Here is a 22,794-nt window from a genome sequence, read left to right as displayed (position 1 = left end):
GTTGATTTTATGGGAAACATTCACCTGCACTAAATCATGCAAAAATGTGAGATGTGCTGATCGATTTGCCACCGATCCAACGATCTAACAATATTTGTGAAAAAGTATGTGATCGCTTTTGTCGGGTAATGCAGTGTGTCTTAACCATTGATGGGCCGCAAAAAAATATCTGTTTCTCAGTTCTTGTCCGTATGGGCTGCGCAGTACTCAGTTGTAATTAGGGTTGTCTCGATACCAATATTTTGGTACCGGTCATACTTGCCAACCTTGAGACCTCCGATACCGGGTGGGGGGGCCGTGAACGGGGGCGTGGTTAAGAGTGGAATATATTCAAGCTAGAATTCACCAACTCAAGTATTTCATATATATATATATATATATATATATATATATATATATATATATATATATATATATATATATATATATATATACATACACATACACACATACATACATATGTATGAAATACTTGACTTTCAGTGAATTCTAGCTATATATATATATATATTTTATTATTATTTTTTTATTATACATATAAATAAAAGAAATACTTGAATTTCAGTGTTCTGAAGGCTATCCAGTAGATGGCAGTATTGTCCTGTTTAAGAGTGTCACAACATTGCTGTTTACGGCAGACGAACTGCTTTATGGTAGACTAAACGTGACTGCTGTTGTTGTGTGTTGTTACCGCGTTGGGAGGACGTTAATGAAACTGCCTAACAATAAACCCACATAAGAAACCAAGAACTCGCCCTCGATCATTCTACAGTTATGACGTCATTGGGCGGGCAAGCTGTTTGTATTGTGGGAAAGCGGACGTGAGAACAGGCTGTCTCCACTCAGGTCCGCATTGAGCTGGAGGGGGCGTGGCCTCCAGCTCCGGCTGAAAACCGGGAGTTTGTCGGGAGAAAATTTCTGCCGGGAGGTTATCGGGAGAGGCGCTGAATACCGGGAGTCTCCCGCTAAAAACGGGAGGGTTGGCAAGTATGGTACCGGTACCAAAATGTAATTCGATACTTTTCTACATAAAGTGGACCACAAAAAAATGGCATTATTGGCTTTATTTTGACAAAAAAATCTTAGGGTACATTAAACATATGTTTCTTATTGCAATCGAAGAACACTGTTGTCCTTACATAAAATAGTGAACATTAGTTTTGGATGATACCACAAATTTAGGTATCAATCCGATACCAAGTAGTTACAGGATCATACATTGGTCATAATGGTCATACACAATTGGTCAAAACCTACCCAGTGGCCTAGTGGTTAGAGTGTCCGCCCTGAGATCGGTAGGTTGTGAGTTCAAACCCCGGCCGGGTCATACCAAAGACTATAAAAATGGGACACATTACCTCCCTGCTTGGCACTCAACATCAAGGGTTGGAATTGGGGGTTAAATCACCAAAAATGATTCCCGGGCGCGGCTACGCTGCTGCCCACTGCTCCCCTCACCTCCCAGGGGGTGATCAAGGGGATGGGTCAAATGCAGAGGACAAATTTCACCACACCTAGTGTGTGTGTGACAATCATTGGTACTTTAACTTTAACTTAATTTAAGTTCTCATGTGTCCAGGGACGTATTTCTCGAGTTTATGAATATAATATGAATAAAAAAAAAGAAAAAAGATTTTGTGACGATAAAACATATTGATGTAATCATAGTAGTATCGACTACATACGCTCTTGTACTTGGTATCATTACAGTGGATGTCAGGTGTAGATCCATCCATTCGTGATGGCGGTGAGCTGTTGTATCCTCCTATGGTGTGTAGTGAAGCATGTTTAGCTATTCCTCCTCCTGGTACTTGTAAAACACTGACTTTATTTGTCACCATGGAGGCGAGGATTAGTGATTTAGAAGTAGCTAAAACACTGCAGATTGCAGATGGACATTAGCCGCTAACTAGCTAGCCATGTTTTAAAGCATCTCTTCCTTTGGGTGTTTCAGTGTTATAACTTCACCTTTGTATATTTAGTTTTTAAGCCAAAATGCGTCCATTCTCCCTTTTATATCTACACACTGTGTCTGCTTGTAAGTACTCTGTGATTGTCCGCTGCCGAACATGCTCCTCTGCTGATAAATCCAGCAATGTCATGACGTGACGACACGCCGTCACACCTGTAAAAAAAAAAAATTATGGCGAACCGGTACTTTTCAAACAGAGTATAGTACCGCGATACTATACTAGTACCGGTATACCGTACAAACCTAGTAGTAATATACTTTTCCAACAGTTGTGGAAGTAAAGACAATCTCAAACTGACAGAAGGAATCTGGAGCAAAATCATCGAGAAGTTTCTTAAGCGCAAAAATTATGACTTAAGTGGTAAAGCTGTATTTTCATTTGCATTTAAATTTCACAGACAGTTTATTTAAGAAACATATTTATTATTATTATTAGTATTACTTATTATAATTTAGTTTTTTTAAATTATTATTTATTTCAGCACTGGGTAATTGTATGTGCGGTAAATACATTTTTCATCAGTTATTTATGAGTCCATTCTTTTGCAGTACCATATCCTTTCATCATTAAGGTTCATCCTGTTAAACTGTAAGTAGGTAAGATATATTTTTTTAATATGATAAAATCAAGACTAAGATTACTAATACAGTGTTAATATTAGAGTGGGACCCAGGGCCCTCTGTAGTGGAAAAGTTGGGCCCTGAGTTAAAGAAGGTTAAGAATCCCTGAATTATTGAATTTTATTGCCGATCACAAACACTAATCCCCTCTGGTTGACACTATATTTATTTGTAGTCCCCCGGATGACGAGTGGCTAGCAGCTAATTATGTGTCTCCATACACAGTGTGGAGCCGCACCCCTAAAGTAATAATATCCACTTACATTACGGCAAAAAAAATCAGTTCTTTGCATCTTCATCTATTAGTGAGTGAGCTAGACTGATACCACACACATGTATTAACTGTGAAAAATAAATAGTGTCAGTCAGGCGGGATTGTGTTTGCAATTGACATTAAAAGACATAAATCTGCAATGGTCGATCACGTACTTGGCACAGGTATGTGCATTTTTGCTATACAGGAAATGTTACATTTGTAAAACAAGTGTTAGGTGTTTTATTGATGCTTCAAAAGCCTTTGATCGTGTATGTACACCATGAAAAGTTACTTTATAAATTGCACAATATAAGAGTTGCAATACTTACTGACAATTTCAATGTTTTGGTATGCTCAGTAATCTGGGAGTCAAATGGGGAAACTTTGTATCATCTCCTTTTTATGTTAGAAATGGTGTGCGGCAAGGTAGTATTTTGTCTCCTTGCCTTTTAATGTTTATAGGGATGATTTATCTAATCTTTTAAATCAGACCTGGGCAATTACTTTGACTCGGGGGGGACAAATTTATAGAAAAAAATGTGTCTGCGGGCCAGGTATATCTGATTTTTAGGAACGCTAATACAAAACCTCACAATAATGTCTGATTGAATGCTAAAAACATTATTGAAGTGTCAAGACAGAATAAACTCTCTGCTGCTGCAGCAACAGAGATACAGTCTATAGGTCCCTAAAATATATAGATATCTAATGTATTCATACATTGTTTATGTAGGATATACGCATATGTATATATAACCTAATCATATTGTTTCTTGAATTTAAAAATAGCCGACCGTTTTTTCCCCCTTCTCTGGGATGTTATTCCCAGTTTTGATCTCAGAAGTCTGGTCACTTATAGCAGTGGTCCCCAACCACTTAAAAAACCGGAATGGAATTTAAATTTTTTTTACTGAATGAAACACCCAGATTGTACATAAAAATAAAGAATGTGGGATTGACAATATTAACTATGAACGGTAAAACACTGAATATTGACAACATATGAACGTCACACCCCCTCTCGATCGACATATTTTACAATCAAGCAAAATGCAACAAAAATACAACAAACACAGCGAAATATGAACACAAAGGGTAAAAAAAACCCCCACCTACAATCTGATATATCACTAAGCTTTGGAACTTTGTTGCAGGATGGCCGCTCTGGAAACACTCTGTGGAAACGCTCCCCACCCACACTGCTTGGTGCCTCGTCTGAGCTGCTGTGACTTAGATCACCATAATAACTAATTAGATGACCATGGTATCTAATTAGATGACCATAGTAACTAGTATATCATGCAAAAGCGCAGATTCCAACCATTGAAATACTTTGTATAGTTCAAGACTTACAGTAATTTAAAAACATCACTGCACATCATAATGGCAGCTACAGTTTCCATCTTAAAGAGCTAAAAAAATGATTTGGGAAAATCCGGCAGGCCGATTGAAGAGCTTAACATGAGGCATGTGGCCCCCGGACCTTAAATTGCCCAGGTCTGTTTTAAATGAACGTACAGTAGGACTGGTTGTGGATAGTAGGCAATACTATCATTATCCGCTTGCTGCATGCTGATGATTTCGTCATTTTCTGTCCGTACAGTGCTGGACTGCAACAATCGTTGAAGGTGTGTTCTCAGTACGGATTAGACTTTGACATTAAATAACATCATGATTGCCAGAAGTGCAGAGGATACAAAACTAACTTTCCCTGACTTCATACTGTCAAGCAACATCTTCAATATCTGTGACGAAATCAAATACTTGGGACACTACATAACTGCTGACCTATCAGATGACAGCGACATATACAGGCAATATGCACACGCCAATGCTTGCTGGTAAGTTTTCCATGTGCTCAGTATACCTGTCAAAACTGCACTTTTTAAAGCATTTTGTACCCCCTTGTATACTGCCCACTTGTGGCGAAAATACAAAAAAGCAGTATGCATAAACTCCAGGTGGCATAAAGTGCATCTGAAAAGTATTCACAGTGCTTGACTTTTTCCACATTTTCTTATGTTACAGCCTTAATAATAATCACATAGTGAATGTTTTTTGTTAAATTTTTACGGCAATTTATAAAAAAAAATAAAAAATATATATATGCAAAATACGATAAGGGTATCGCAACTGGCTCACCTTTACAGTACTCGCCCCTGCACCATCTGTGAGCCTGCGGCCTCGCTCTCTTCATCTCTCCTTCCATCAAGGCACCGGCGGGACTCTGCATGGCAGGGACGTCCTCCTCCCTGAGCCAAAACTAAGCTTGACCGCATACCTCAACTGGACATGAGTTGGTTGGCATCAGCAGATTCTCAAATGGGCACCCCCCGTCATCAACGTTTCGTCGAATTAAGCCCATGACGCTTCGGAGGGGCTCGACGGCAGATCCAGCGTCCTGGATCTACCACCTATATATTAGGGCTGCAACTAACGATTAATTTGATAATCGATTAATCTGTCGATTATTACTCCGATTACTCGATTAATAATCGGATAAAAGAGACAAACTACATTTCTATCCTATCCAGTATTTTATTGAAAAAAAACAGCATACTGGCACCATACTTATTTTGATTATTGTTTCTCAGCCGTTTGTAAATGTTGCAGTTTATAAATAAAGATTTAAAAAAAAATAAAATAAAATAAAAAACTTTTTTTTTTAAATTAAATTTTTATTTTTTTTTTAAGCTCTGCGCATAGCATAGATCCAACGAATCAATGACTAAATTAATCGGCAACTATTTTAATAATCGATTTTAATCGATTAGTTGTTGCAGCCCTAATATATATATATATATATATATATATATATATATATATATATATATATATATATATATATATATATATATATATATATATATATATATATATATATATATATATATACACACACACACTACCGTTCAAAAGTTTGGGGTCACCCAAACAATTTTTTGTGGAATAGCTTTCATTTCTAAGAACAAGAATAGACTGTCGAGTTTCAGATGAAAGTTCTCTTTTTCTGGTCATTTTGAGCGTTTAATTGACCCCACAAATGTGATGCTCCAGAAACTCAATCTGCTCAAAGGAAGGTCAGTTTTGTAGCTTCTGTAACGAGCTAAAGTGTTTTCAGATGTGTGAACATGATTGCACAAGGGTTTTCTAATCATCAATTAGCCTTCTGAGCCAATGAGCAAACACATTGTACTATTAGAACACTGGAGTGATAGTTGCTGGAAATGGGCCTCTATACACCTATGTAGATATTGCACCAAAAAGCAGACATTTGCAGCTAGAATAGTCATTTACCACATTAGCAATGTATAGAGTGTATTTCTTTCAAGTTAAGACTAGTTTAAAGTTATCTTCATTGAAAAGTACAGTGCTTTTCCTTCAAAAATAAGGACATTTACATGTGACCCCAAACTTTTGAACGCTAGTGTATATATATATATATACACACACACACACACACATTACACACAGTATTTCACATGTACATAAGTATTCACAGCGTTTCCTCAAGTCTTCTTGAATAAGATGCCACAAGCTTGGCACACCTATTTATGGACAGTTTCGCCCATTCTTCTTTGCAGCACCTCTCAAACTCCATCAGTTTGGATGGAAAGCATTGGTTTTCATTCAGGATGTCTCTGTACATTGGTGCATTCATCTTAGTCTAGTCAGAGAGGTGACCAAGAACCTGATGGTCACTCTGTCAGATCTACAGCATTCCTCTGTGGAGAGAGGATAACCTTCCAGAAGGACAACCATCTCTGCAGCAATCTACCAATCAGGCCTGAATGGTAGAGTGGCCAGACGGAAGCCATTTCATCGAAAAAAGTTTGCAAATATGGACCTGAAAGACTATTAGACCATGAGAAACAAAATTCTCTGGTCTGATGAGACAAAGATTGAACTCTTCATGTTTGGAGGAAACCAGGCACCGCTCATCACCAGGACAATACCATCTCTCCATTGAAGCATGGTGGTGGCAGCATCATGGTGTGGGGATGGTTTTCAGCGACAGGAACCGGGAGACTTGTCATGATAAGGGAAAGGTGAATGCAGCAATGTACAGAGACATCCTGGATGACAACCAACGCTTCTCATCTAACCTGATGGAGCTTGAGAGGTTCTGCAAAAAAGAAATGGGCGAAACTGCCCAAAGATAGGTGTCCCAAGATTGTGGCATCGTATTCAAAAAGACTTGAGGCTGTAATTGCTGTAAGTGCATCAACCAAGTATTGAGCAAAGGCTGCGAATACTTACGTACATGTGATGTTTCATTTTTAAAACAGTTTCGCATTTTCATTATGGAGTATAGAATTTTGAGGCCAAAAATGTATTTATTCCATTTTGGAATCAGGCTGTAACATAACAAAATGTGGAAAAAGTGAAGCGCTGTGACTACTCTCTGGATGCACTGTAAGAGAGTAGTTTAAATATTGTGTTGATATTGTTAAATCTGTCAAAATCACTCACCATAAATATATTTTAAAAATGTACATTTAATACACGTGACTGCATGGTATCAGTCATGGATGATGGGTATCAGAATCATAAAACCCTGATATGAACATCCCTGGTATGTAATATCCATGCTATCTATGCATTTCAATGTTTTTATGAACATACATGGTATTGTTTCAATTGTCATACTAAGCAAACGGCATTAAATATTGGTGCAATCCAGATTAAAAAAAAGCAGATATTGGATTGTTTGTATTGCACTGTGCGGATGTAGCCATCGTCTGATATCACTTCTGCATGTGTTATTGTGCTCATAATGAAGAAGTGTGTCGGTGTACAGTATGTATTAAAATGTGTAATAAACACAGGGTGCTCTACTTACTGTTTACAGCGACATCTTGTGGCCAAGACTCAAAACTGCCACAGGAAATGTGTGCAGTCATGTCTGTTACTCCCATCACCTACAACAGAGGCGTCAGTCGTTTTCACTGAGGGCCACTTCGCAGTTATGTTCACACAGTTTTTTTTATATATTTTATTAGTAGATTATTTTTTAAACTAAAATGTAAAAAAAAAAAAGGTAAATTGCAATAATTTCTCCTCATAATGTAGTGTATATTACTGTAAATGGAAAAACAGTAATGCTGTTTTTATGGTAAAAAGTTGCCAGAATTTTACTGTGAAATGTACATTTGTTTTTTTTACTGTAAATGAAAAAAAAATAATGCAATTTTACAGTATCATTTTGGCACCTGAGCTGCCAGTTTTTTTTACATTTTTTTACCGCAAATCAACAACTGTAGATTTTTCGGGGCATTACTGTAAATGCCAAAATGGCACCACAGTTTATTACAGTAAAAAAAGTAAAGTTTCTTTCATTTAGAGAAAAATGCTATAAAAATCACAGTAAATTTCACAATTTTACCATTAAATCTATTGCTACTTTTACGTTGCACAATTTGATGGATAACTCGCTTTGAAATAATTATTATTAGTATTTATGTCTATTTAAAAATGGTTTGAATGTTTGATAATATATTTTTGCATAATTAGACAATATTTAAGTTAACACAATTTGCGATTACATGGAGTACATACACTACCGTTCAAAAGTTTGGGGTCACATTGAAATGTCCTTATTTTTGAAGGAAAAGCACTGTACTTTTCAATGAAGATAACTTTAAACTAGTCTTAACTTTAAAGAAATACACTTTATACATTGCTAATGTGGTAAATGACTGTTCTAGCTGCAAATGTCTGCTTTTTGGTGCAATATCTACATAGGTGTATAGAGGCCCATTTCCAGCAACTATCACTCCAGTGTTCTAATGGTACAATGTGTTTGCTCATTGGCTCAGAAGGCTAATTGATGATTGTGCAATCATGTTCACACATCTGAAAACAGTTTAGCTCGTTACAGAATCTACAAAACTGACCTTCCTTTGAGCAGATTGAGTTTCTGGAGCATCACATTTGTGGGGTCAATTAAACGCTCAAAATGGCCAGAAAAAGATAACTTTCATCTGAAATTCGACAGTCTATTCTTGTTCTTAGAAATGAAGGCTATTCCACTAAATTGTTTCGGTGACCCCAAACTTTTGAACGGTAGTGTATATATTTTTAAGAAAGAATACATTTAGTAAGAAAAGTTACAGTACTTTATTGATACATTTTATTTGCAGGCCATCGAGGGCCAAATAAAATGAAGTGGCGGGCCACATCTGGCTCCCGGGCCTTGACCCAGCGACACTCAGAACTGCAATAAACAGAGCACTTGAGAGGAGACACAAACACGACACAGAACAAACCAAAAGTAGTGAAACAAAAATTAATATTATCAACAACAGTATCAATATTAGTTACAATTTCAACATTGCAGTGATTAAAAATCCCTCATTGACATTATCATTAGATATTTATAAAAAAGAAAAGAAAAAAAGAACAGTAGTGTCATAGTGGCTTACACTTGCATCGCATCTCATAAGCTTGACAACACACTGTGTCCAATATTTTCACAAAGATAAAATAAGTCATATTTTTGGTTCATTTAATAGTTCAAACAAATGGAAATTATTGCAATCAGTTGATAAAACATTGTCCCTTACAATTATATAAGGTTTTTACAAAAATCTACTACTCTGCTTGCATGTCAGCAGACTTGGGTAGATCCTGCTGAAATCTATGTATTCCATGAATCCTTTTGAATCGGGAAAAAAATCGTTTTTGAATCGAGAATCGTGTTGAATTGAAAAAAAAAAAAAAAAAAAATCGATTTTGAATCGAATCGTGACCCCAAGAATCGATATTGAATCGAATCGTGGGACACCCAAAGATTCACAGCCCTAGTTTATATCATATATTTTTTTTGGATTGGTACTTTGTCGCAGTTTTTCTTCAATACGTGCAAATCTCCTAGCTCACGTTCTTCTCTCATTGCTCCGCTGACTGCTAACTTTATTCCTCGCAAACATTTCTCTCACAACAATAGAGGTTTTTGTAGTGGTAGGCTATGCCTACATATCCCAGGGTGCTTTGGGGCTGGGGCTTACTTCCTGAATGACTAGTAAACATGACAGCAACGCTACCTCTCTGTGTCCCTGAGCCATTCTTTATACATGGTGTCAGAGAGTGAAAAAGAACTCAAAAGTTATAACTTTATACTCCTGTGAAGCGGTGGATGTTATCTCTTCATGAATATAGCCTGGAGGAAGCTCAGTGCTGACAATAAAAACGGAGATAAGTGAAGAAAAGTTGCTAAGCTAAAAAAAAAAAAAAAAAAAAAAAAAAAAAAAGCCTGCGACTTGGCTGAGCTACACAAACCTTTCCTGATCGACAACTAAGGGAATATACAATGGCATCTACACAAATATCACACCCAGAACCATTTGACTTCTCAAATCCGTCAGGATGGCCAAGATGGATCAGAAGGTTTGAGAGATTTCGTGTTGTATCTGGATTAACAGAGAAAGAAGAGGAGTATCAGGTGAATTCACTTCTCTATGCTATGGGAGATGCAGCAGATGATATTTTGGCAGTTTTACCGTTGACTGATGAAAACAAAAAGAAGTATGATACAGTTAAAGAAGCATTTGAGCAGCACTGTGTGGGAAAACACAATGTGATTTTTGAAAGGGCCCAGTTTAACATGAGGTTCCAACAAGATGGAGAGAGTGCAGAAGCATTCATCACCACTGTGCACAAGTTAGCAGAACATTGTAACTATAGAGATCTGAAGGAAGAGCTAATAAGAGACAGAATTGTGGTTGGAATAAATGACAGGAGGCTGTCAGAACAGCTACAGATGGACTCAGAATTGACCCTGGTGAAGACAATACAAAGAGTGAGACAAAGTGAAACTGTTAAGAAACAACAGACATTAATGTACAACACTGCTGGAGAAGGAGACTCCAACATAAATTTAGATGCTGTTCAGACAAGGTTTCAGCGCCTGGGGAAAAAGCCTCAACACTCAAACAAAGGCCAAAGGTCAGACACTCAAGGAGAAAAAGAGTGTGGCCGATGTGGAAAAGGACGCAGACATGCATGGAAAGACTGCCCAGCTAAAGATGTAGAATGTCGCAAGTGTCGCAAAATTGGACATTATGCAGTGGCCTGTTTCAGAGGGAAAGCAGTAAACACAGTCACAGAGTGCCAGTCAGACGGTGACAATGATCAGGAGGACTATGCTTTTCTAGGTGAGGTGCAAACACAGACTACAAGGCCTTGGATGGAAAATATACTACTCAACGGGGAAGCCATTAATTTTAAAATCGACACAGGAGCTGACGTGACATCCATACCGGAAAGTGTCTTTAAACCAACACGAGATGGCAAGTTGGAGAAACCACTTAAGAAACTGTTTGGACCGGGACGCAACCCCCTGAATGTAAAGGGCTGTTTCCAGGGGAAAATGCTGGCAAAAGGCCTCTTTACAGACCAACATGTTTATGTTGTGGCAGGACTGACACAACCACTTCTGGGACTACCAGCCATAGAGGCCATGCAACTGGTTCACAGAGCAGAGGCTGTCACAGCGACACAGCCTGAAACAGATTTCAAAGCAGCGTATCCAGCGGTGTTCCATGGGCTTGGTGAGCTGAAGGAGCCGTACCGCATAGAGCTGAAAAAAGGAGCGACACCTTATGCTCTCTCAACACCCAGACGGGTCCCACTGCCACTGAGAGAGAAAGTGCGTGAAGAACTGGATAGAATGGAAACTATGGGAGTCATATCAAAAGTGACAGAACCAACGGCTTGGTGCTCTGGAATGGTTGTGGTTCCAAAACCAAAGCAGGACAAACTCAGGATCTGTGTAGATCTCACAAAGCTAAACAAAGCAGTGAAAAGAGAACGCCATATTCTTCCTTCCGTCGACCAAACACTTGCGATGATGTCAGAGGCAAAGGTTTTCACAAAACTAGATGCTCGATCTGGATTTTGGCAAATCCCATTAACCCCAAAATCACGACCATTAACCACATTCATCACTCCTTTTGGGAGATATCTGTTCAACCACCTGCCCTTTGGGATCAAATCCGCTCCAGAACATTTTCAAAGAAGGATGTCACAAATGTTGGAGGATTTTGAGGGCGTGCTGTGTCATGCAGATGATGTTCTTGTGTATGGCCGTGACAGACAGGAACATGACCAAAGACTGCACAGTGTGCTCCAGAAAATGCAGGAGGAAGGCCTCACTTTGAACGAGAAGTGTGAGTTTGCTAAGGAGCACATGATCTTTGTTGGTCACAAGGTTTCGGCAAAAGGCATCGAGCCCGACCCAAACAAAACAAAAGCGATTCTTCAGATGCCAGAGCCTGAATGCGCGGAGGATGTGCGCCGCCTAATAGGCATGGCAAATTACCTGTCCAAATTCTTGCCACAACTGGCTACTGTCACCGTGCCCCTGAAAGACCTACTGAGGGAGAAAAATGAGTGGGTCTGGGGGGAACCTCAACAGACTGCTTTTCAAAAGCTGAAAGAAGGACTGAGCTCACCGACAGCACTTGCTAAATATTCAAATGCAGCAGAGACTCAAGTAGCAGCAGATGCATCAGCATACGGAATAGGTGCTGTTCTCACGCAGAAACAGGCTGATGGCTCATGGCAACCAGTGACGTTTATTTCAAGAGGACTGACAGATACAGAGAAGCGCTATGCGCAGATTGAAAAGGAGGCGCTGGCAGCAACATGGGCGTGCGAAAGACTGACCTCCTACGTGCAGGGTCTACACTTCACACTCCTGACAGACCATAAGCCCCTGGTCCCACTGTTGAGCACCAGAGGTTTGGATGATCTGCCACCAAGGGTTCTGAGATTTCGTCTGCGACTCCTGAGGTATGATTATGACATTGTTCATGTCCCAGGGAAAAACCTCATCACTGCAGACACGCTGTCTAGAGCGCCGCTTCAGGACAAGATGTCACCTGGTGACTTGGAACTTGAAAGAGAGGTCCAGGTGTTTGTGAATGCTGTTGTGTCCTCACTCCCCGCTACAGACACACGATTGGAAGAAATTAAACGGGCACAACAAGCAGATGAAACATGCAAAACAGTGTCACACTACTGTCTGACAGAATGGCCGGAAAAACACACGCTGAGGCCAGACGTTGCCCCCTACTGGAAGGTCAGAGCAGACCTGTATCTTGCAGATGACCTTCTCATGAAAGGCGAGAGACTGGTGATACCACAAGCACTCAGAAGGGAGATCATGACTAAACTTCACGAAGGTCATCAAGGAATCTCCAAATGTCGCTCTAGAGCCAAGGAATCGGTATGGTGGCCTGGAATCACTGCCCACATCAGAGAGGCAGTGGACCAGTGTGAAACGTGCCAAAAATATAGAATCCAGTACAGAGAGCCGCTGATGGAGACCACAGTACCAGATCGCCCATGGCAAAAGGTGGGGATGGACCTGTTTGAATGGAGCAAAAAGACTTACCTGCTTATTGTTGATTATTTTTCTAGGTACATCGAGGTGGCAGAGCTCAGAGTTACGACATCTGAGGCCACCATTGGAGCTGTGAAAGATGCTTTTAGTCATCATGGTTACGCACAGACCGTGGTTTCTGACAATGGGCCCCAGTTTTCGTCGGAGGCATTCAGAGCATTTGCAAAAGAGTGCAGCTTCACACAGTCACGAGCAGTCCTCGCTACCCACAAGCGAATGGTGAAGCGGAGCGTGCTGTTCAAACTGTCAAGAAGCTGTGGAAAAAAGACACTGACCAAGTCAGGGCACTACTGGCATACAGAGCCACACCGCTAGAGCACGGATTCTCACCAGCGCAGTTGCTGATGGGGAGGAACCTGCGCACATCGCTGCTGCAGCCTTCAAGCAAGCTGGACCCTAAATGGCCCGAGCTGCAGGAGTTTCGCCAGAAGGATGAGGAAGGGCGACGCAAGCAAGCTGCAAACTACAACCACCACCACCGTTCCCGTGCGCTCCCAGAGCTCCCGTCTGGACAGAAAGTGTGGGTCACCACGGAAGCGACCCCTGGGACTGTATTGGGAAATGCCCACACACCAAGGTCATACTTGGTAGAGACTGACAGGGGCGTTCTGAGGAGAAACAGAATCCACCTCAGAGCCACAGGTACTCCTCCTGGACAACCACAAGTCACCAGGTCAGGCAGAGTGACAAAGGCTCCTGAGAGACTTGATTTGTAGAACTCTAAAGTATTTCAAGTTCTTGTTTGTGAAAAAAAAAAAAAAAAAGAAAAAAAAAAAGAAATGTAAGCGTTTTGTAGAACTCTAAAGTATTTCAAGTTCTTGTTTGTGGAAAAAAAAAAAAAAAAAGAAGTGTAAGCGAAAGATGATTGTAATACTATGTCAGAGTTATTCATTTACAGTGGTCTAAGTTCATCTAAAATGTTTGAATAAGTTTGCTTATTAGTTTGTGTTTGAATATGTTGTTGCTGAACTAAGAAGGGGAGGTGTAGTGGTAGGCTATGCCTACATATCCCAGGGTGCTTTGGGGCTGGGGCTTACTTCCTGAATGACTAGTAAACATGACAGCAACGCTACCTCTCTGTGTCCCTGAGCCATTCTTTATACAGTTTTGGTATGTTTTGCATTTAGTCAAAGTATCGCTGTTAGTATTGGCGATACCAGCGCTGTGATTGCTTGTTATCGGATCGACAGAACTATCATTAGAATTAGTAAATGAATCAATAGTGCTATTTCTATTGGTATTTGTATTGTAATAATGTCCATTGTCATTTCTGTATTATTATTTATTTCACTAACTGCTTCTTTGCTACACTTTTACCATCATATCCTATTTGCTGATTATGTTCTATTGTTGTTGTTATTGTTGTGTTTGCTGTTGTTGTTGTCCCTTTGTTTTATCCCCACAATTTCCCCCTCGGTCTTCCTTTTTTTCTCTTCCTATCCCCTCCTGCACCAAATAATAATATAAATACATTGAATAAAGTCAAATACAAATAAGGCAACAAGAGAATTATCCCACACTTCTCTTTTGTAAAGTACATTTGTACAGCATCTACATCAACTATATGATTTGCTTGAGAAGCTGGACAGGACAAAAAAATTAAAAATAAATGGTAAATGAATAATAAGCAGTGTTAGTTGACCCACAACCACATCCATCTTATTGTTGAAGCATTTAGCATCTTAAACTATAGTACTTACCAAGTAGGCTTTAGTATTTTGTTCCACACACAACACTTTATCCCAAAGCTAATGTTGCAAGCTAACGAGCAATTATATGGCACCTGCGCAGCAGCCGACTGCGCATGTCCCGACTGATTGGCGCCAATCAAAGCTGGTAATCAATAACTTCCGGCCGCGTCTCTTCCGTGTTTGAGCGACGCAACATGGTCGCTTTCAAGGTCCTCTGCCATCGCTTCTCCCGCCTGGCGAAGGTGACGGCATCCAAGCAGCTGAGAAAATGTGAGGAATGGCGTTGGAGAGTGAGGGAATTGCCAAGTGAAAAGGTAGTTCAATTAAGTATACATACACAAAGTAACAGTGTGGTGTGGTGTGGTGTAGTCTGATTGCTGGCTAGGCTCATACTTGCCAACCTTGAGACCTCCGATTTCGGGAGGTGGGGGGCGTGGTTAAGAGGGGAGGAGTACATTTACAGCTAGAATTCACCAAGTCAAGTATTTCATATATATACATATATATAAATATATATATATATATATATATATATATATATATATATATATATATATATATATAGGGATGATGTTTGATAAGAAATTATCGAGTTCGAGCCTATTATCGAATCCTCTTATCGAACCGATTCCTTATCGATTCTCTTATGGAATCCAGATAGGTTGTTGTGTATGGAAAAAAAACACACAATAATTGGTTTAACAAAAGCTCACTTTTATTATATAAGAAAACAATTTAATCTAATAAATAAATACATATTGACTGTTACCCCCCTAAAAAAAAAAAAAAAAAAAAAAATATTGACTGTTGTTACCCAAAGTATATTAAGTGGGATTTTTCAGAGAAACAAATATATACAGTAACACAAAAACAAGCTGTCTCTGTGATCACTATAGGTGTATAAATAATAATATAGTGTTAAATAAAATCAGTCCCTTGGGCACAAAACTGAAAAAAATACAGCATTCTAAAAAGTGCACTTCTGCTGCTATTTGACATAACCGTTTGTTATGATGCTTTGACATTTTTGCACTTTATTTCTTTATTGAAAGAAAATTCTACGAAGATAAAAGTTGTTTGCAAATGTGGTTACAATGCTAAAAAATGAAAAGTTAAAGCTAAAAAAAGAAATACACTTTATTGAGTTATCATTATTTATTTATAGGGGGAAAGATGTTATGAGCTAGGGAATATAACAACTACACTACCCAGCATGCAACGGGAGTGACGAGCATGCGCGGTAGCCTCGAAAAGTTTTGTTGCATGTCGTCACGTAAGAATGAGGTTATGAGCACGCTGTGAAAGTAAACGTCAAGAACTCAGCCAACACGCCTCGTCTGCATTATTTATAATTAGACAGACAATACACATACAGTGTGATTTTGTTTTGTTTACAAGGAAAGAAAAACAAAAGTTAAAAAAGGGAGATGTCATATAAATGTATGTGCTGCGGTTGCTTTAAGAAGGTTGCGACAGCTGCCGTAAAGGAGGTGCGTTGCTAGCCTGGTTGCTATGTTTCCAGTTGGTCGTAAAAGTAAATAATAAATAAATGGGTTATACTTGTATAGCGCTTTTCTACCTTCAAGGTACTCAAAGCGCTTTGACAGTATTTCCACATTTACCCATTGACACACACATTCACACACTGATGGCGGGAGCTGCCATGCAAGGCGCTAACCAGCAGCCATCAGAGGCAAAGGGTGAAGTGTCTTGCCCAAGGACACAACGGACGTGACTAGGAAGGTAGAAGGTGGGAAGTGCTCATCATGTGTTTGTAGTCTGCTCAAATCTCTCAGTAAAGTTATTCATTGGATTATACCTTTTGTTTTGAACTTTATTACACCTTCGAGCGCTTTTTCCCGTCCATTTATTTCCTGCTTTCGCTATCTGCGCCTAATGACTGAGCTACGTGACGTCATTTCTTGTGATGTCACACGGAGCATTTCTGGTCGGGACGGGATTCGTTCCGAGGGATTCGAATAAAGAACCAACTCTTTTTCTTTACTATAGTGGTCTCGATAACGGGTACCGCTTCTCAAAAAGGGATTCGAGTCCGAGAACTCGGTTCTTTTCTTATCGAACAACCGGGAAAACCGGTTTCGAGTATCATCCCTATATATATATAAGAAATACTTGACTTTCAGTGAATTATAGCTATATATATTTATTTTATTTTATATGTGTATATATATATATATGTATATATATATATATATATATATATATATATATATATATAAATAAAATAAATACTTTAATTTCAGTGTTCATTTATTTACACTTATACACCCACATAACACTCATCTACTCATAGTTGAGTTAAGGGTTGAATTGTTCATCCTTGTTCTATTCTCTGTCACTATTTTTCTGAGCATGCTGAACACCCTCTCTGATGATGCATTGCTGTGTGGCACGCACAAAAGTGCTTTCATCAAATGCACTAGAGTCTTCACTGCCAAGCACTTGGTACTCCACTTCTTCTTCCCGGAGGCTATCCAGGTCCAATCGCAGCTGCGGCTTGGAACTTACAAGCGTATTTCTTCATCTTACTCGTCGTCGGCGTCGCCACGGCTGTATGTTCCTCGTTCTTCTGCGTCGTCTCCTTGTTGTGTGCGCAGTTGTGCACTGCACTCTCTAAAAGCCGTAGATCAGGGGTCACCAACCTTTTTGAAAGCAAGAGCTACTTCTTGGGTAGTGATTAATGCGAAGGGCTACCAGTTTGATACACACTTAAATAAATTGCCAGAAATAGCCAATTCGCTCAATTTACCTTTAACTCTATGTTATTATTAATAATTAATGATATTTACACTTAATTGAATGGTTTAAAAGAGGAGAAAACACGAAAAAAAATGACAATTAAATTTTGAAATATAGTTTATCTTCAATTTCGACTCTTTAAAATTCAAAATTCAACCGAAAAAAGAAGAGAAAAACTAGCTAATTCGGATCTTTTTAAAAAAATTTAAAAAATAATTTATGGAACATCATTAGTAATTTTTCCTGATTAAGATTAATTTTAGAATTTTGATGACATGTTTTAAATAGGTAAATATCCAATCTACACTTTGTTAGAATATATAACAAATTGGACCAAGCTATATTTCTAACAAAGACAAATCATTATTTCTTCTAGATTTTCCAGAACAAAAATTTTAAAAGAAATTCAAAAGACTTTGAAATAAGATTTAAATTTGATTCTACAGATTTTCTAGATTTGCCAGAATAATTTTTTTGAATTTTAATCATAATAAGTTTGAAGAAATATTTCACAAATATTCTTCGTCGAAAAAACAGAAGCTAAAATGAAGAATTAATTTAAAATGTATTTATTATTCTTTACAATAAAAAAATAAATGTACTTGAACATTGATTTAAATTGTCAGGAAAGAAGAGGAAGGAATTTAAAAGGTAAAAAGGTATATGTGTTTAAAAATCCTAAAATTATTTTTAGGGTTGTATTTTTTCTCTAAAATTGTCTTTCTGAAAGTTATAAGAAGCAAAGTAAAAAAAATTATGAATTTATTTAAACAAGTGAAGACCAAGTCTTTAAAATATTTTCTTGGATTTTCAAATTCTATTTGAGTTTTGTCTCTCTTAGAATTACAAATGTCGGGCAAAGCGAGACCAGCTTGCTAGTAAATAAATACAATTTAAAAAATAGAGGCAGCTCACTGGTAAGTGCTGCTATTTGAGCTATTTTTAGAACAGGCTAGCGGGCTACTCATCTGGTCCTTACGGGCTACCTGGTGCCCGCGGGCACCGCGTTGGTGACCCCTGCCGTAGATGTTATTGTCACATATGCATGTACAGTAGATGGCAGTATTGTCCTGTTTAAGAGTGTCACAACATTGCTGTTTACGGCAGACGAACTGCTTTACGGTAGACGAAAACGTGACCGCTGTTGTTGTGTGTTGTTACCGCGCTGGGAGGACGTTATTGAAACTGCCTAAAAATAAACCCACATAAGAAACCAAGAACTCGCCCTTAGTGGTTAGAGTGTCCGCCCTGAGATCGGTAGGTTGGAGTTCAAATCCCAGCCGAGTCATACCAAAGTCTATATAAATGGGACCCGTTTCCCTCCCTGCTTGGCACTCAGCATCAAGGGTTGGAGTTGGGGGTTAAATCACCAAAATGATTCCCGGGCGCGGCACCGCTGCTGCCCACTGCTCCCCAAGGGGATGGGTCAAATGCAGAGGACAAATTTCACCACATTTAGTGTGTGTGTGACAATCATTGGTACTTTACTTTAATTTAATTGATCATTCTACAGTTATAACGTGATTGGGCAGGCACGCTGTTTATATTGTGGGAAAGTGGACGTGAAAACAGGCTGTCCTCACTCAAGTCCGCATGGAGCTGGAGGGGGCGTGGCCTCCAGCTCCGCCTGAATTTCGGGAGATTTTTGGGAGAAAATTTGTCCTGGGAGGTTTTTGGGAGAGGCGCTGAATTTCGGGAGTCTCCCGGAAAATCCGGGAGAGTTGGCAAGCATGGCTAGACTACCTCTACCATAGACAATATGACACCATATTTCATTTATGAATTCACGCCTGTCCTGGTTGTTTGTTGAACAAAAGATGCATTGTAGTCTCCTTATGTTCTTTAGAACTATCATGTTAGTTAGATCTATCTCCAGATTACTTTTACAAACAGTTTTTAAAATCAACTAACACACATATTCATGACATTAGGAATGCCAGCAATGGCTATTTGGCACTTCCTGCTCCCAGGACCAATCTCATCAAACATATAGTCATGTATAGATGTGTATCATTCTGGAATTGGTTGCCATCTCACATTAATCTCTCACAAAGTAAGTTGTCATTCAAGACAGCTTTGAAGATACACCTATTGCAGCTGCCCACATAACGTGAATTTTTAATACTGGGTTTAACTAGCTTTTTTTATCTTATGTTGTATTTTTCCTTTGTATAATGTTGGTAATGCATGTATTCTTTGTATGCTCCTATATGGACCCCAGGAAGACTAGCAGTCGCCTTGGCGTCAGCTAATGGGGATCCATTCAATAAACAATAAACAATTAGTCCAAATACAACCCCAACTACCTTGATCTAAGCAGGCACAAGCTACCCCTGCAATGGAGGTAAGTAGGCCAGTGGCCGATTGTCACGTACAAACTGACTGCACATTACAAAATACATATTACATAGGCACTTGTTACTGTCACCTGTTCATTATGAAAAAAACCCCATATAATTTAAGAGACTTTTAATGATGTCAATAGTAAACAGGAGTACTGTATTGGCAATCACAGGTACACATGTTAAATAGTGATTCATTAGAATCATGCTTTTTATATACATACTATACACTATTTGTATTTTTCTTTCTCAAGATTTTGGTTGAGAACCGTGTCATTACTGTAATTTGACTTCCTCTTTTGTGGCTTGTTGCTATGGCGAAACTTCCTTGTCACACAGGAAGTGACCGGGTAACTCAAATTATGAGGTTTTTAGGCGGTTTGTAGAAGTGTGCATCCGTATTTGGGTGGAGTACGCCATTCTGTTTCCAGGCCGCGTGGACCACATCGTGCTAGACTTTGACATCCAACTGTGGTGTCTCGGTTACCATGGCAAAGAATTGCAATTCTTTTCGGTCTCCCGTTGGCCATATGGTAAGTTAGTAAGACTTTAAAGGATGATTTACTTAAAGAGTAAAGTAAATTGGCCTACAGTCTCCATTTTGAGATGTTAAGATGACATATTTGCTTACAGCGTTAAGGCATCTGTCGAGTGGTTTCTTGTTTTATCTTGTTCTGTCAGCCTTCTCAGCAGTGCCAAAAGCAAACGAGCTGTCTCTCAACACTGCTAAAAAGAAACCGCTAGAAACCAAGCGAGGCTTGTTTGCCAACCTGTCATGTGTAGGATGTATGCGACTTGGCTCTACTCAGCGAGTGTGATAAAAGCTTTTCTTTAACGCACACTCTGTTCAAGCTGGTGGGGGAGTGGGGCTTATCTGATAGACTTCAATGTGTTCTGTTTTTATTTATAGAAATTGCCACTTCATTTTGTATCTTGTAATGTTCCTGTCTTTGGTCTTTTCAAGCATGCACCCATGTTTGCACAAGTGGTTTGTTAAAAGGAAAAAAACGATGCTGGTCTCCTGTTAAACATTTATAGGTTTTCAGCACTTGAAGCACCAATTTAAAGGGGATCATCACCTGTTATGTAAAACCAACTTTTCTTACCTATTGGTACCTGTTTTTGTGTATTTGGGATCTGCATAAATAAATAAAAAAAATTAAATCAAACCATGGAGGAGTGACGGAGATATTTACAAAACATTCTTGCCTTTTTTCATCCTTTCTCTAAATGAGCCATTTGGAATTTTCCCAGTTTTTGATGTTTTTTCCATTGGTTACGGTCAAGTTTTATCCAAAGAGCTTTGCGCTGGGCTTCCATTGTCATCAATTAGTTCCTTCTGTTTGTCTATCTTTGTAGGGCAGACTGGTCCATACATGCACGTGCATTCTTTGCTGTTGCCATTTCTAATAGAAAGTGTCTTAGTTCAAACTTATCAGGGCTGTGCGGTGCAAAACATTTACTCACATTTACTGCAACTTGGAAAAATAACTGTCCCACATGTGCAAATAGGGATTTCCACCCTTTCATCGCATTTTGCTAAATTTGATAATTCTCGAGTAAAGTTTTCACCCATCTGTATAGCATGTTTGAAATAAACTTAAGCCATAACCAAATGGACACGTGATTCCTGTGGAAGTGTCACTAATCACTCTGTGTCCCCCTCCCTCCTGTGCCATGCACAGAGGGGAGCGGGGCTCCTAGCTCACACACCCAAGTCTTCCAACACGGAAGAAACAAGGCCTTAGTTAAAGTAACTGGTCAGTAAAATACATTTTTTTCACCACCTTTTAAACTCAACACAAACTGCACTGTGCGCTAGTAACTACGAGGGTTGGAGGGAATATTGAACAACAAATCAATGATTGGAGTGACAAACTTGCCATACCAACAATCCCTCGTTTGTCGACAAGACGTAAAGCCATGGAAACACATTAAATCTATTAGGAAAAGGTAACCCAAACTAGTGAAATATTCAATAGAGCTGCCGTGCATGTCCGAATATTGTATATACTGTGTGTGTGTGTGTGTGTGTGTGTGTGTGTGTGTGTGTGTGTGTGTATATATATATATATGTATGTGTGTGTGTGTGTGTGTGTGTGTATATATATATGTATGTATGTATGTGTGTGTGTGTGTGTGTGTGTGTGTGTGTGTGTGTGTGTGTGTGTGTGTGTGTGTGTGTGTGTGTGTGTGTGTGTGTGTGTGTGTGTATATATATACACTACCGTTCAAAAGTTTGGGGTCACATTGAAATGTCCTTATTTTTGAAGGAAAAGCACTGTACTTTTCAATGAAGATAACTTTAAACTAGTCTTAACTTTAAAGAAATACACTCTATACATTGCTAATGTGGTAAATGACTATTCTAGCTGCAAATGTCTGGTTTTTGGTGCAATATCTACATAGGTGTATAGAGGCCCATTTCCAGCAACTATCACTCCAGTGTTCTAATGGTACAATGTGTTTGCACATTGGCTCAGAAGGCTAATTGATGATTAGAAAACCCTTGTGCAATCATGTTCACACATCTGAAAACAGTTTAGCTCGTTACAGAAGTTACAAAACTGACCTTCCTTTGAGCAGATTGAGTTTCTGGAGCATCACATTTGTGGGGTCAATTGAACGCTCAAAATGGCCAGAAAAAGAGAACTTTCATCTGAAACTCGACAGTCTATTCTTGTTCTTAGAAATTAAGGCTATTCCACAAAATTGTTTGGGTGACCCCAAACTTTTGAACGGTA

General features: G+C 39.0%; 2 protein-coding genes and 1 long non-coding RNA gene across 5 annotated transcripts in view; 2 read left to right on the top strand and 1 right to left on the bottom strand.

Moving 5' to 3' along the window:
* Positions 1-421: 421 nt before the first annotated feature.
* LOC133649136 (uncharacterized) lies at positions 422-15,289 on the bottom strand. Its single transcript, XR_009825991.1, has 3 exons — positions 14,958-15,289; positions 7,693-7,771; positions 422-2,125 (listed from the first exon to the last, which is right to left on the bottom strand). It is a non-coding gene; the product is annotated as an uncharacterized LOC133649136 (long non-coding RNA).
* Positions 9,828-13,436, top strand: LOC133649129 (uncharacterized protein K02A2.6-like). The gene is made up of 2 exons (XM_062045936.1): positions 9,828-13,209; positions 13,275-13,436. Exons 1-2 carry the CDS (start codon positions 10,162-10,164, stop codon positions 13,311-13,313), a joined length of 3,087 nt encoding a protein of 1,028 aa, XP_061901920.1. The 5' UTR covers positions 9,828-10,161; the 3' UTR covers positions 13,314-13,436.
* rgs14b (regulator of G protein signaling 14b) overlaps positions 15,096-22,794 on the top strand; it is a 35,524-nt gene continuing 27,825 nt past the window's right edge. Inside the window, exon 1 of one of the 3 annotated variants that reach the window (XM_062045943.1) lies at positions 15,096-15,262. In XM_062045943.1, coding sequence (XP_061901927.1) covers positions 15,143-15,262 — 120 coding nt within the window. In that variant the 5' untranslated portion in view covers positions 15,096-15,142. Of the gene's footprint in view, positions 15,263-20,489; positions 20,584-22,794 lie in introns of those variants that run through there. The other 2 variants (XM_062045941.1, XM_062045944.1) reach the window with 2 other exon arrangements.

This window comes from Entelurus aequoreus, linkage group LG04, assembly GCF_033978785.1.
Source record: "Entelurus aequoreus isolate RoL-2023_Sb linkage group LG04, RoL_Eaeq_v1.1, whole genome shotgun sequence".
Taxonomy (NCBI): Eukaryota; Metazoa; Chordata; class Actinopteri; order Syngnathiformes; family Syngnathidae; genus Entelurus; species Entelurus aequoreus.
Note: the sequence above shows the minus strand (reverse complement) of the source record. Positions and strands in the feature narration are given on the sequence as shown.

Bases quoted from the DNA above. Each gene is read 5' to 3' on its own strand.
- LOC133649129 (XM_062045936.1), top strand. From the start codon at position 10,162: ATGGCATCTACACAAATATCACACCCAGAACCATTTGACTTCTCAAAT. The intron at 13,210-13,274 runs GTGGGGATGGAC...TTATTTTTCTAG, and splicing joins CAGATCGCCCATGGCAAAAG to GTACATCGAGGTGGCAGAGC.